Source organism: Leguminivora glycinivorella, chromosome 17 (assembly GCF_023078275.1).
Source record: "Leguminivora glycinivorella isolate SPB_JAAS2020 chromosome 17, LegGlyc_1.1, whole genome shotgun sequence".
In the NCBI taxonomy this organism is placed as follows: Eukaryota; Metazoa; Arthropoda; class Insecta; order Lepidoptera; family Tortricidae; genus Leguminivora; species Leguminivora glycinivorella.
In genome coordinates this window covers 8,994,756-9,009,688 of record NC_062987.1, presented here as the reverse complement: position 1 = coordinate 9,009,688, position 14,933 = coordinate 8,994,756, and the positions used below count along the sequence as shown (strand labels likewise).

At 40.4% G+C, this 14,933-nt stretch overlaps 1 protein-coding gene across 1 annotated transcript in view; it reads left to right on the top strand.

Moving 5' to 3' along the window:
* Nucleotides 1-14,933, top strand: part of LOC125235409 (apoptosis-stimulating of p53 protein 2) — a 629,684-nt gene that overhangs the window by 73,886 nt on the left and 540,865 nt on the right. Inside the window, exon 2 of the mRNA XM_048141963.1 lies at nt 945-995. Within this exon, the coding sequence (XP_047997920.1) occupies nt 974-995 (22 nt within the window). The 5' untranslated portion in view covers nt 945-973. The remainder of the gene's footprint in view (nt 1-944; nt 996-14,933) is intronic.

Sequence of the window (14,933 nt, the reverse complement as noted above, 5' to 3'; positions counted from 1 at the left end):
TTAAAATCGAAAACTGAAAAGAAAACATCACACGTGATGACAAGTTGTCAACTAATAAACTGTAATCCTTCTTGGTATAAATGTCTAACCTTCTTTGCAGTCTGACGAACCAACGTAGTGATTCAATGCTCTTTGGAACCAAGTATACGTACTTTTATGATCGATGTGTCAAAATGTCAAATCTTTCCGTGATGTCAAAACGTCTAGGTACGTTAAACATTTTCTTTACTTTCGTTCTCGTGTTATTTATATAACAGTCTATATTTTCTAACATAGGCATCTCAATCGTTGCGATTGATATTTCTCGATACTATTTAGTTCAGTACATGACTAAACAATAAAACGGTACAAGGTTAGGTTACCATAATGTACCTACCCAGAATACAGCAGCAACAACTGATAAATTTAATCAACATAAACTAGAAATAACCAGATAAGTAAGTAACCAATGTAGCTATTATTACAAACTGATCAATGAACATAAACCTTCCTCAAAGAAATAACTAGAAAAGTAAGTACATGTTAGAAGAAAGTGGTCCACCGGTAGCAGCCATATCCTATGATTAGAGATCAAGATCATCCGGTCAAGCCTACCGGTTATGGATCTTGCTATCGACCTAGTGAATGCACAAATGAATACATGCAGTACCCATTACACTGTCAGACAAATGCATAAGATTATAAGATTAAAGCTCACTTCTACGACGCGCGCGCTCGCATACGATACGATTTTAGTTACAAATTACAATGCGGGCCATTGATGTTTATTGTTCAGTCGATCGGTCAAACAACGCGATGCAATAAACCTCGCTTGTGAGTTCTCACATCATAAGTATACAAAAAAATCAGCCTTTAGGGATTGTAGTATAATTTGACTTTTAAGAAGGTAGTGCTCAATAGAATGTATTTAAATAGTAATAAGAGATGAAATTTCTTTGTTTCAGACAAGGGGAGGATAAAGGCAAAACCACACATGTCCCCCAAAAATGATTCCGGTAAGTTTGTGCTTAAAAAAATATCCTCAGTTTTTTTTTGCTAAAACACCAGCGCGTACAGTCCAAGTCATAACTCTTTTAAGTAATGTAATGACCTTTTTTTACTAGCTTATCCGAGTTTCCCACTGCTTGGCAAAGACTTTTTCCCTTAATTTCCGTGACTCCCAGTTTGGCATTTCCTTCGGCCAGTTGCTCAGCGTGCGTAGCCGAATGCACAAACGCTCACGAAACGCTTACGAAACGAAACGTTCGTAGATATCTATCTCTATCGCTCTTGCGTATTGGCGCGACAGTGCCAGACTACCTTTCGCGGCGTTTCATTTTCGTTTCGCGTCGTAGAAATGCCATTCGGCTACGGGGCCAGGAAGCTGACCCATGACCATATGCATCAAAATGCTGTTTCATTTTAAAAAACCACATCATATCTCTATGAACTGTCTAGGCTAGATAATCTAATCAGCTCTTTAACTATAAATGTAAGTCTAACGTACTATTATTATATCCTGGGGTATAACGTGTAACTGTGTATTGCCCCGGCGTGCGACAAATATGGGTCCTAAACGTAAATGTTCCCATTGTTGCATCGATGAACGCAAAATCATTCTACTCCATTGAGCATTTGGCTTGATTCCGTGAACCCTTCATGGTAATTGCTTCCGACATCTGCTTACTGGCCGTGCATTATCTTCACTCGCGGGAGCACATGGGAGTCAAGTTGTTGGGAAAACCAGTAGATGTTTATACCTTTAGAGTCTTATCCATCAAGGTTATGGCGCGACAGTATCTCGCCGCGATATAGATCAATCGTAATGACACAAGGATGGGTAGTCTATGTCGCGGCGACATAATCTCGCGCCCATCATCACCATCATGTACTAACCCTGCAGTTGTAGTCTTATTAGTTGGGCCAAGGGATATGGCAAATACACCAACAAGCAGCGATCGGTGGTTTGACGCGAGCGCTTGCTTGGTAGCCGAGATAGGTCAATGCATAGGGTCATAGTAAGTCGGTGTGGAGATCAGACTTGCTAGCATCTGGCAGGAGCGGGACTAACTTCTATTATGAACACGCGCGATCTTTAGGCCAATATCCAGTAGTGAATATATCTTTTGGCTGTTGAGGAGATATATCATTAGTTTTAGTATTTGTCCCGTCAGGGATCGACTCGCTAATCAAGTTACCGGAATTATACATCGAGCAGCTGTTAAAATGTGTAATTTATATACCCTTTATGTTGCTCTTATATTAACTGGGTTATGTTGTTGCCGTAATAAAGGAAACCATTATCGATCGTACACAGTGATCGGTTTATTCCTTCTGGATTTAGATTTCTGCAGTAATTTATTATTTAGGTCAAATAAAATTACGTACATACGCACACGTCTTTCCTATTGATCGGCCGTTGTTTTTGTTGTTAGGAAGAAATGTAATATGCGTGTGTTCTACTCTATGTTTCAGATTAAAATGTCTAGGATAGAGACAAATGGAATGGAATTTATGGAAACCAATAATACATTCTAACACTTTCTGTTTCCTCACAGACTAATAGAATTCGATCCTATATCTTCAATTTCTTAGGCTGTGAAATAAAGGTTAGGTGACGAGGCGATATTGAAAGTTGAAGTTTTATAAATAGGTTCTAAACCCAGAACTAGTTTGTCAATAAAATTTTGATTACCTACTTACTAACTTCGATGGCTAAACGAAGTAGGCAGGCGGTGATTTTGACAAAACGGCATGTGAAAGAAAGTATCGTTTTGAACGACAAACTTCTATTTATACCTACTATCAAAATCGCTGCCAACATACCACATATTTGCCACATTTCCAAAAATGAACACCTACGTCACAGTCAAGCACTAGCTAGCAATTCAAAAGCAAAGCGTTTACCATTTCGAAATTGCAATCAATGCGAAGTGCGAACCTGCCAGTTGTCAAATAAATTCATCGCTGGCTAATGAGAACGCTTCTCGTTTGTTTCCGCAACCGTAAAACAAAAGGTTATTGGGGTCCGCCATTTTTAGTTATACACCGTGTTTTTATTGAATTCCGTTAACTTTAAGGGAAGGGCCTTTGGTCAAATATTACAATCAATTTATGTAAGAAACTAGTGTCTTAACTCTTAGTCCGTTTTCACATTATCCGATCCGATATCGGATGTCGGAAGGATTCCAATGGAAAAAATCCAAGATGGCGCCTGTAATGTATGGGATATCGGTCCGTCATCCGATATCGGATCGGATAATGTGAAAACGCACTTACGGTTATCGAATTATTTAAAAAAATACCACTTCCTAGTGTTATTTGTTTTGACATGTTCCGTCAGACACTTGACACTGACTTTAATTATTATGATTAAGGTCCTCTCACACTAATTAATTCATTTTTTTTTTCGAATTATAAAAGCGATATACAGGATGGTTCCTGATGATGAACATAACTGCTTGTCGAATCGAATTTAACCGAAAACAAAAAAACCACGGTGTATATTCCGTGATTATGATGCGGCAAACAATTTTGCCGGTCGCAATTGTGTCCTAGTTGATCGAAACGTCAGCAAAAAATGATTTCGTAATCAATGAGTTTATCATTTTCGTTCTTCTTTAAGTCTATAGAATAAATAGGTAACCTTGACAAAAAAACATTTTTTTGGCCATTCTGTCCCATTGTTTGGCTACTTCAATTATTAAATTGTAATTTTTACTTTATGTATGTATATATATATATATATATATATATATATATATATATATATATATATATATATATATATATATATATATATATATATATATATAAACTTAATTTCAATAGGAATAAAGCCATATGACATAAATTACATAATAATAATTTGGATAGCTGAATGAATGGTTAAGGTCATCCCCATTCTTAAATTTAAAGGTCAAAACGTGTACATATTTGCTAATCTTCTGTTAAAGTATGGAATGTTTGCAAGCAAAATCGGGATTAACATAGATTATTTAATGACGCAACGTTTTCGGTGTGATGTGGCATTAGTTAAGTAATGTCCACAATCCATCCATTGTTACGTAGACACCATGCGAGTTTTTTGTTTATGAACAAAGACAGATCATAATCATTAATTAAAATGCTACGACTTGTATAACACGTAAGACTTTTAACGTAACTAATTATCACGTAGAACAATGCTGAGAAAAGCACTGCATATTTTTTTTTTTTTATTATAAATGGGCTTACTCTTGACCACAGACTAGCCAAAGGCAAAGACGTGACCTACGATGGAGTGAGCTCGCCCAGAAGATGCCTGTTCACTCTTGATTTGAAGGTTGCCGGGTTATATGAGCTCGGAAATATGTGTGTGTATTTGACTGTTATCACTCCAAGAGTGCATCTGAACGTCTGTCAAGTTACACCAGCTTGACAGCACTGGCTTCCTTCGAAAGCGGTTGACCCAATATAGCCGCCGGCAAGGAATTCCACTCCTTGCAAAGCGCTTCGTGCGGATTCGTGGAATATCCACCAAGTAAGGATGGAGACCGGCCGTGCGTCTGAGTCCGATGGTAGAATGGGGACGGTGGAATAAGTTCGTGTAGCTCTTGAGCACACTCCCCGAAGTGCAACCTGTAAAACACCGACAGACTAGCGACTTTCCGCCGATGGGCCAAAGACTGTAGCTTGGCCGTTAGCTTCTTGTCGCCAATCATCCTCCTGGCTCTGCGCTCCACTGAGTCCAAAGCAGCGAGTTGGTATTTGGCTGAGCCGTCCCACAGGTGGCTGCAATACTCCATACAGGAATACGACAGTACGGTTGTTGAGAGATATTTAGCTAGTGCAGGGGACAGCAGGGACGAGGACGACATACATTCACAGAGAGAGGCCATGGTTGAGCGAGCGAACTTGACCCTTAGTCGCGTTTCCCAGTGGGGGGACGACAATCTGGTCAAGTTCAATGCCACCAAAACGCAGGCGTGTCTGTTTTCGGCAAAACGGAGTCCGTTCGATCTGACTCCTACTTTCCGGGGTGCATCTGTACCTATTACCGGCAGCCTAGAACTCCTCGGTGTGGAGTTGAGTTCAGTCCTCAACTTTGGCACCTTCATTGAGTCTAAAGCACAAACTGCGGCCAGAAAGCTGGGCATCCTAAATAAGGTGAAGCGATACTTCACACCTGGACAGCTTCTAAAACTCTATAAAGCCCAAGTCCGATCCTGTATGGAGTATTGCAGCCACCTGTGGGACGGCTCAGCCAAATATCATCGGTTATGAATGTAATAAAATAAAATAGGCATACATTTTATTGACACATAAAAGTAAAGGCTAAAAGAACAGCAAGATTATACCATGCATGAAAAATTGCACTCACGCATGAAAAAAGTGGGTTATAGTTACTCAGGATCTAAAATAATATCATGGCACCTATTTTAATAACACTTGACTGACACTCAAAAACTACTGAACATATTTTCTTCTGGTCTTATCTGTCAGTAAAGAGATTATTGAGAAAGATTTTAGTTTGACCAGTGGTACTCACAGAATACGAGTACATCTGAGTGTCTACCAAGTTACACCAGTTTGACAGGACGGGCTTCCCTCGAACGCAAATTACCCATACAGAAAATTTTAGAGTAACAAATTATGTTAAGATTTTATGTAAACCATGGACATGGATATACACATATATATAGGGACAAATACCATCACACATATGACCTTACCGGAATTAGAACTCAGAATCTTCAGCTAGGATAGTCCCGAGAAGGCCAGACCGGTCTTTTAGTCTCCTATGCACCATGTTGGGTTGACAAGCGATGGGTTGTTTCGAGATGACAGTGATTACGTTAGCATTCGCCCTTGATGTATGGTGCTGGAACGGCCATGCTATTTAGTACAATACAATACAATTATTTTTTTCTCACCACTTTAAAACGGACAGACAGACGGACGAACAGTCGCACAAAAAGAGGAACCTTTATAAGATCATGACACAAAAATTAAGCACATAATTTTATTAGACTATAGACCGTGATTACTTTTTAGGGTTCCGTAGTCAACTAGGAACCCTTATAGTTTAGCCATGTCTGTTTGTCCGTCCGTCCGTCCGCGGATAATATCAGTAACCGTAAGCACTAGAAAGCTGAAATTTGGTACCAATATGTACATCAATCACGCCAACAAAGTGCAAAAATAAAAAATGGAAAATATGTTTTATTAGGGTACCCCCCCCCCCCTACATGTAAAGTGGGGGCTGATTTTTTTTTTCATTCCAACCCCAACGTGTGATATATTGTTGGATAGGTATTTAAAAATGAATTCAGGTTTACTAAGATCGTTTTTTGATAATATTAATTTTTTCGGAAATAATCGCTCCTAAAGGAAAAAAAAAGTGCGTCCCCCCCCCCTCTAACTTTTGAACCATATGTTTAAAAAATATGAAAAAAAATCACAAAAGTGGAACTTTATAAAGACTTTCTAGGAAAATTATTTTGAACTTGACAGGTTCAATAGTTTTTGAGAAAAATACGAAAAACTACGGAACCCTACACTGAGCGTGGCCCGACACGCTCTTGGCCGGTTTATTTTTATTTTTATTGAGCTCCCGATAGATATTCTGACGCAGTTACATGCATCATGATATTCATGATCACGGAACGGGTGTTTTCCGTGATCATGGTGCAGATCCATTTTTAACCCTTGACGCAAAAACGACGGGGTGTTATAAGTTTGACGTGTCTGTCTGTCTGTCTGTTTGTCTGTGTGTCTGTGACATCGTAGCTCCCGAACGGATGAACCGATTTAGATTTAGTTTTTTTTGTCTGAAAGCTGAGTTAGTCGGGAGTGTTCTTAGCCATGTTTCATGAAAATCGGTCTACTATGTCGCGGTCAGGGGTTTTTCAAAATTTTAATTTTTAACTATGGTATCGCTCTTATGGCTAATGAGCGATTTATTTTTTAACTGTAGGGGTAATATTATAAAACAAGACAAAATTAACTCACCACTTTATTTACTACTTACTTATTGGCGCAGCGACCCAAAATGAGTCTTGGCCTCCAACACGAGTGTACGTACGCCAATTATCTTGATCCTCGATCCGATTCAACGGCATCACCCCAACGATATCTATCTAGGTCGTCCACTTGGCCTCCGTCCTACTGAGAAACCTAGGTATGCCCTTTTCGCGCCACCAGCTAAGATGAGGTCTAATTAGACAGCCAGCATAAAAAAAAGACGCAGCAGTTTTGCAAAGTTAATGCCAGTTTAGATTCTTATCATCCAGTTTAGGCACGCGACCAGTCATAAAACTCATAACTGCCTTTGAAGTGCTACCAAATGGACATTACGCGACTGGTTACTGTATGATCTTGACCTCCAAGCATGGAATACATAATTCAGTTAGTAACATTGTGTCATATAAAAGTTTGTGTTGTTTTGGAAAGGCATTATTGTACATTGGCTATCCTTGTCAACTATCTTGCAGGTCCGAGAAGGTCAGGCAGTCAAGTATGATGTAATCTGTACTTCCAGTAGTGTATTGTCGTGGTATTCCCTTATCTTGCCGGATCGCCATAGACTAGGATGCGTAAATCTAGGGACATCGCTCGTGAATATCCGCCTCCGTGCGCGTTTTATGATACCCGCGGCCTATTAGCATTTGTGCGGCCCTGATGAGTGGAAAAACAGGATTAAAGCGATATCGTTATTCAGCCTCCCTTTTAACTCTAAAATATTCAGTACCTATCTGAAAATAAACGCAAATAGAAACGGTTTTAACGCGTTGAATTTCAATACTGACAGAAAACTTTTAAAGTAAACATGCGTAATTTCAGTAGGTTTATTTTAATCTCCCCAGTTGATCCCTCGGCTGGCCATTATGCGAATTTATATTATTTTTTAAAAAGAAACAAAGGTTAAACCCGTTAAAAGGGCAACGGAAGCCGCGAGCCGCTATTCACGCGCGACTGTTTTTAACCCCTTTTTTCATATACCACCTTTGAGCGTTTCCTTCGTCATTTAAAAGGGCTATTATTCAATTCTTAGTAATTAGGGCGGCAGTAACGACCCCCTTAATACCACGAGCTACAGACAATAGAACATTTTGAAAAGTCACTGCATATGAATAACAGACATAAAATAAACGCGAACACTTAGCTGAATTATAGAAGCGGAATATATGTGTATGCAGCAATTGAGAGTGAACATTTTGTAGCGAAAAATCTCTCTCATCGGCCACTTTCTGCCAATTAGCATATTCATATTTTTTTCATATCGAAAGCCGTGTGAAAAAACAGGCCGGGTTAACAATGTTAACAAGAGCTGATGCCGATATTGGGAGAAAATAGCGTGGTAATTAAACTGCAATTTTGTGAAATACTTTCTCTGTCTGTAGACGTAGTTTATGATTGATCGTAAAACTGGGGCATGATTTTTCTCGTGATATTTTACAATGTGTTCCTATTTCATAAATATTCTTAATGGTTGTAGGCGCTTCCTTTCATAGCATAGCTAATAATGCACTGATATAAAATAGTATGTCAATCAATCAGTTAGAAAAAAAAGTAACGTAGGTAGGTGTTATAGTAACATTAATACGAGTCGGTAGCTGATCGTAAGCTCCAATAGACAAAAATTAAATTTATTTTCTCAAATCCTGAGTCGACAGCAAAAGCTATCTTTGGACGGTTACCCCTTCACTAAAGTAACATAACAAACCTAACCTGCATGTGCCGATCTATGTTTTATGGTCAATACCTACACAGGAGCTATATGGACTGCCGAATCTAGGGTTGCCAGATCTAATTACTCCAATATCGGGACAAAGGATACATTTTCCGGGATTTCGGGGCTTTTGCTGGGAAATGTAAAATAAAATCAGATTAAAGATTTTTCAACGCGATATCTGCACGTGTTTACGAGATTAAAATAGTATAGATGGTGGTTTTTTTACGCACTAGTGCGAGAAGTGGTTCATTATATGTCACGTCGAAACTTCGGAGCGTCATCTGTACTGAAAAACGTCGTACGATACACGTGCGAAAAGGAAATTCGTAACTCGTGTCGATTTAAAACTCCCTTCGGTCGTGTTTTCATTTATAGCCACTCGTGTCGGACTTCCTTTTTTACGCACTTGTATCGTATTCGTAATGTACTATTTCGGTACCTATATTATCAACTAATTTCATAATTAATGATCAACAATCTGTAAGTTTAACTTTTAATTTGTATTAAATTTTTTTTTTACTTTTTGAGCTTTGGTTCAGCAACTATTTGCTTGTATTTTCACGCCAAATTTTTCATTTTCTCTTGAGCCGGGAGGACTTGCAAAACATACGGAGAATCCCGTCAATTCCCGACCATCTGGCTACAGTGGCTACCCTAGCCAAATCGTATGATTGGCCAATATTAATTTAAACATTTTTGATACGATACCGCAATATAGGTTTTAGGTACACAGAGCAGAATGATCGCTAAAACCCACAATTGAAACTGCGGTACTGCACACTCTTTAGCGTCAAGTTTTTTCTACTGCATTCCTTTTTTCTACTGAAGCACCCGTATGGTGCCGGCAATCAACCGGTACACAGTCAACGTGTGATTGGTGCTCATTACGTAAGAATCCCATAAATTATCACGTCTCGGCGTCAACGGAATCCGCGACTAATTATGAACTAGCGTTACTTGGGAACGCGTTTTTATCAGTTTTCCCTGATCTTGAGTAGTAAAGATTTGCTATGAAAACACGGTATTGTAACCTTTAAACCTTTTGACACGACTGTACAAAAAAGGATGGTTTTAGAGGCTTTTTAGGGTTCAGTAGTCAACTAGGAACCCTTATAGTTTCGCCATGTCTGTCCGTCCGTCCGTCCGTCCGCGGATAATCTCAGTGACCGTTAGCATTAGAAAGCTGAAATTTGGTACCAATATGTATATCAATCACGCCGACAAAGTGGTAAAATAAAAATTGAAAAAAAAAATGTTTTGTTAGGGTACCCCCCTACGTATTGTGGGGTCAGATTTTTTTTTTCATTCCAACCCCAACGTGTGATATATTGTTGGATAGGTATTTAAAGATGAATAAGGGTTAATTTAATTTAATTTAATTTTATTTATTTAGGATTACCAACAGATAATACATCTTACATGCTCTTAAATCTAGTTACAAAAGTCTAAACTGATGCTTAATCTGATGCTGGGGTTAATCGTTTTTTGAATATTTTCGGAAATAATCGCTCCTAAAGGAAAATAAGTGTGCCCCCCCCCTCTAACTTTTGAAGCATATGTTTAAAAAATATGAAAAAAATCACAAAAGTAGAACTTTATAAAGATTTTCTAGGAAAATTGTATTGAACTTGATAGGTCCGACACGCTCTTGGCCGGTTTTTTAATGTAATTTTCAGCACACATTGTGGAAAATGGTACGTGCCTTAAGTACATGTTATCTGGGCTGAACATTTTATCGCCACTCGTTACGATCTTCCTTTTTTCCGCACTTAAATCATAATACTGCTGTGTAAGCAGCAAAAGATAAGTTATCTTAGTTTATTAAAAAAAAACAGTATTTATTCCTTACTTTATTTAAAAAATCTTCCTAGGTTCATAAAAATATCCGATTAAGTACCTAATTATATACCTACTAAAAATAAAATACTTCCCAATTTCGATTACTTTTATTTTCTCAAGATCCCCCGGGCCTTTAAACACATTAGCTAAGTAAACCGTCGTTCATGAATCATAATTTGGCAGAAAATTGTAGGTGTTCGGGATTACTGGCTCGTGCAATAACAATTTGGGATGGAAAATTCAAATTGTGGGAGATGTCGGCATCGAGTCGCGAATCATTGGAATTCGAGGTTAAACTCTTCATTACATCAATGTCACCAATGTTACTCAGAACCTAAAACAAATGCGAAATCAGCTGGCCTAGCCAAGGCGATACGAAACGCTTTGTGTTTCTATCATTCTTCCATGTTAGTGCTAATAGTGCTACAGTAACATTTGCGTTTGTTTTTCTAACGACTGGTAAGTTGGCCAGAAATTGCTGTTATACTGGTTTGCTAAAGCATACACCTCATTTGAGCTCGTTAAGCTATGATAATGGTGTCCGAGGCGTCTGGAGATTCAGAACGCTTTGAGCCTTAAGATAACCAGAGAACATATGATCTCCAATCAAGTATACCTCTTACGGATCTTAAGCTCAATTTATAGTACCTAAGTAAGAATGGACAATCGATACAATGTCTTCCAAAGGTCTGTTGTTATTGAGGTCCCGAAGGATTTATGTTTGTGGCGAACATTGTTGCTGATTGATCGTGAGCCCCAGTAGGACTTGATGATTATAAAATGTACGAGTAGGTATAGATTTGGAGACCGCATTTTTTTTTTTATTATTCTATACCTATTTTTAATCTCCGACGCAAAAACGACGGGGTGTTATAAGTTTGATGTGTCTGTTTGTTTGTCTGTGGCTTAGTTTTTTTTTGTTTGAAAGCTGAATTATTTGAGAGTGTTCTTAGCCATGTTTCATGAAAATCGGTCCACTATGTCAGGTTTTTTCAATATTTTGATATTGTGGTTAGGTTATTTTCCTATAGACTATATTCATAACTTTATCAGTTTTGAATGGAAATGTAAAGCATTGTTCAACTGCCTCAAAGGTTTTTCGTAAAACTAATGAACATTTATGAAAGAACTTAGAAAAACGACGGACAATGGATGAATGAATCTACAGAGCCTCTGTTTTTACCTTTAGTTGAAAAATCCTACTGCCAAAGAAAACAATAAAATAATTCGATGCAATTTCTAAATTCCGGTAAACTAGGTATACCTACATATAACTTTATATGCTTTGTATGATACTTTCAACGGTCGATGAAAGTATCGTTCAACTAACTAATAGGTAGCTAAATAGTTTATACAAATTATAAAGTACTGTAAGAGAGACGGCCTATTGGTGAAGGGCATCCATTCATTTAAACCACACTTTAACTCAATATCTTTTTATTTTTACGGGAGTTAAATAACAAGCAACCACTCCCAATCGCTGCTTCTAATTGAATGCCCCGTCAAGTGTTCGTTCTCCTTGACGTTTATCTATTATTCCAAATTCAAATCGTGGACTGCTAGTCACCGAACATCAAAATGCTGTAAAAGGTTTCATTCCGTATATGAAACCTCTTAGGCAGCGTTTCCACTTATGCGTCGCGTGTCTCGGGGCGCGCAAAGGGCGTCCGCGCCACGCCACCTGAGTGTAATTCAAAAAGCGTCTCCTCAGTACATTTTGTATAGGAAGGACGTAAGGCGCGCCGCCAAGCGGCGCGGCGCGCGCCCCGCCGCCGCCACGCCACCTGGGGCGCGTCTTACGTCTTTCCTATACAAAATGTACTGAGGAGGCGTTTTTTGAATTACACTGAAGCGGCGTGGCGCGGACGCCCGTTGCGCGCCCCGAGACACGCGACGCTCTGGTGTGGCCGGTCACTTACAGTACCTAATGGACCACATATGAAAGAACTGAAAATTTCAATGGACAATAGATGAATCTAAAGTTTCTGGTTTTACCTTTAGTTGGAAAATCCTAATTACGACTACCGTTCTGCCAAAGAAAACAATAAAATGTTTCGATGCAATCTCCAACCGAAACTGCAATCTGCAGTTTTGTTGTGTCGCGGTAACGAGTTGGCGCATTTTTCTTTGTTTGTTTGAAACTAGATTCTTTATTCTGCAACCTTTTGAGGAAATAACGATAACAATGTTAACGTAATGGCCAACGGTATAAGTTTATAGTTTTTAATGAGTTGGATAAGCGCATTCTCCTACCATGGTTTAATCTTGAGAAATGTATTTTAACCGAGACTATTGTTTTTCTTGAGACTTTCATAATTATAATTTTATTATTTATTTTTATATGGACCAGTCCTCACAAAGTGGGCTCATTAATTGGTATGTGACCATGTCCGCTCGACAACATAAGTAAGGGGAAAGCTTTACTTTTGAAATCTTGTCTTTCATGTCGCTACAGTACAAATGATTTAACACTTTCGAAACCGGGCTCTACGCGGCGCTACGACATTTTCGCTACATACGGGGAAACCCATGTAATCGGCTACGCTTCTACGAGCGGTGTGCCCGACAGTCGGGTTCTTGGTAGCGAAAGTGTTAACTTACGAATAACATTGCTTGCCGTGCCGTGCCAAATATTTCCGGGATCTGTGTGTGTGTAGCCGAATGCACAAATGCTCACGAAACGCTCACGATAATATTCTCTTTCGTATCTATCTATCTCTATCGCTCTTGCGTATTGGCGCGACAAAGCCAGACTACATTTCTGCGGTGTTTCGGTGGCGTTTCGCATCGCAGAAATGCCATTCGGCTACGTGGCCTGTTATCAAGAACTATCCGAAATCCGAATAATTGTTTTCCCAATACTAAGACGTGGACTTAGGCAATTATACAGCTGTTTGCTAAGGAATAATTGTTTCTTAATCCAAGCTATATTTGGCACGGTAAGCTTATTCTATTCAAATGGGCTGGTTATAGTAGGTACCTACAGTTTCGTTAACATAAATCGACGTCAAGGATAGAGCGAAGTCGAAACGAAACATACAAAGCTGACCACCATGTGGGATATTTACCTACATAGCTTACAAGAAGGAGAGTGTCGTTAAGATTATTTTAATCATACTTGCTCAATAACTATGCAATTTCACTCAGACGTAGCGCTAGTTGTAGAAAAACCCTTTTCTTGAGCTGGATCTTTTTACCATAGTTAATAAAATTGTTTTATCTTTTTACATTTTTTTATTGAAATTGTGATAAGGCTTTCACGGCAAAACGGAGCGACGGATAGTCGTGATTTTTTAAGTGGAAATAGTTGAAGGGATGGAGAGTGACACTGGCTACTTTTTGTCTCTTTCTAACCCCCCGCTTCCATAAACTGGGGGGTGGAAGTTTGTATGAAGCATTTCGCAATTTTCTAATTTATCGCGAGCGAAAACGCGGGCAAAAGCTAGTATTGTATAAAATATAATAGTTACGCTTTGTTACAGATGATAGTCCGAGTGTGGTGCGAGAGCGGCGCCGGCTGGGCACCGACAGCGGTCCCCGTCACTCCTCAGACCACGTGTCTTGACGTGTTGGAGTGTTGCCGCGAGCCGGGAGACGAGCCGTGCCTACTGCTCAGCGTGCACCCGGCGCACGGAGGTAGGAACACGACACGAGTAGGTAGCCTACAGCGGTCCCCGCCGTCACTCCTCAGACCACGTGTCTTGACGTGTTGGAGTGTTGCCGCGAGCCGGGAGACGAGCCGTGCCTACTGCTCAGCGTGCACCCGGCGCACGGAGGTAGGAACACGACACGAGTAGCCTACAGCGGTCCCCGCCGTCACTCCTCAGACCACGTGTCTTGACGTGTTGGAGTGTTGCCGCGAGCCGGGAGACGAGCCGTGCCTACTGCTCAGCGTGCACCCGGCGCACGGAGGTAGGAACACGACACGAGTAGGTAGCCTACAGCGGTCCCCGCCGTCACTCCTCAGACCACGTGTCTTGACGTGTTGGAGTGTTGCCGCGAGCCGGGAGACGAGCCGTGCCTACTGCTCAACGTGCACCCAGCGCACGGAGGTAGGTACACGACACGAGTAGGTAGCCTACAGCGGTCCCCGCCGTCACTCCTCAGACCACGTGTCTTGACGTGTTGGAGTGTTGCCACGAGCCGGGAGACGAGCCGTGCCTACTGCTCAGCGTGCACCCGGCGCACGGAGGTAGGTACACGACACGAGTAGCCTATAGCCGTCCCTGTCACTCCTCAGACCACGTGTCTTGACGTGTTGGAGTGTTGCCTCGAGCCGGGAGACGAGCCGTGCCTACTGCTCAGCGTGCACCCGGCGCACGGAGGTAGGTACACGACACGAGTAGCCTATAGCCGTCCCTGTCACTCCTCAGACCACGTGTCTTGACGTGTTGGAGTG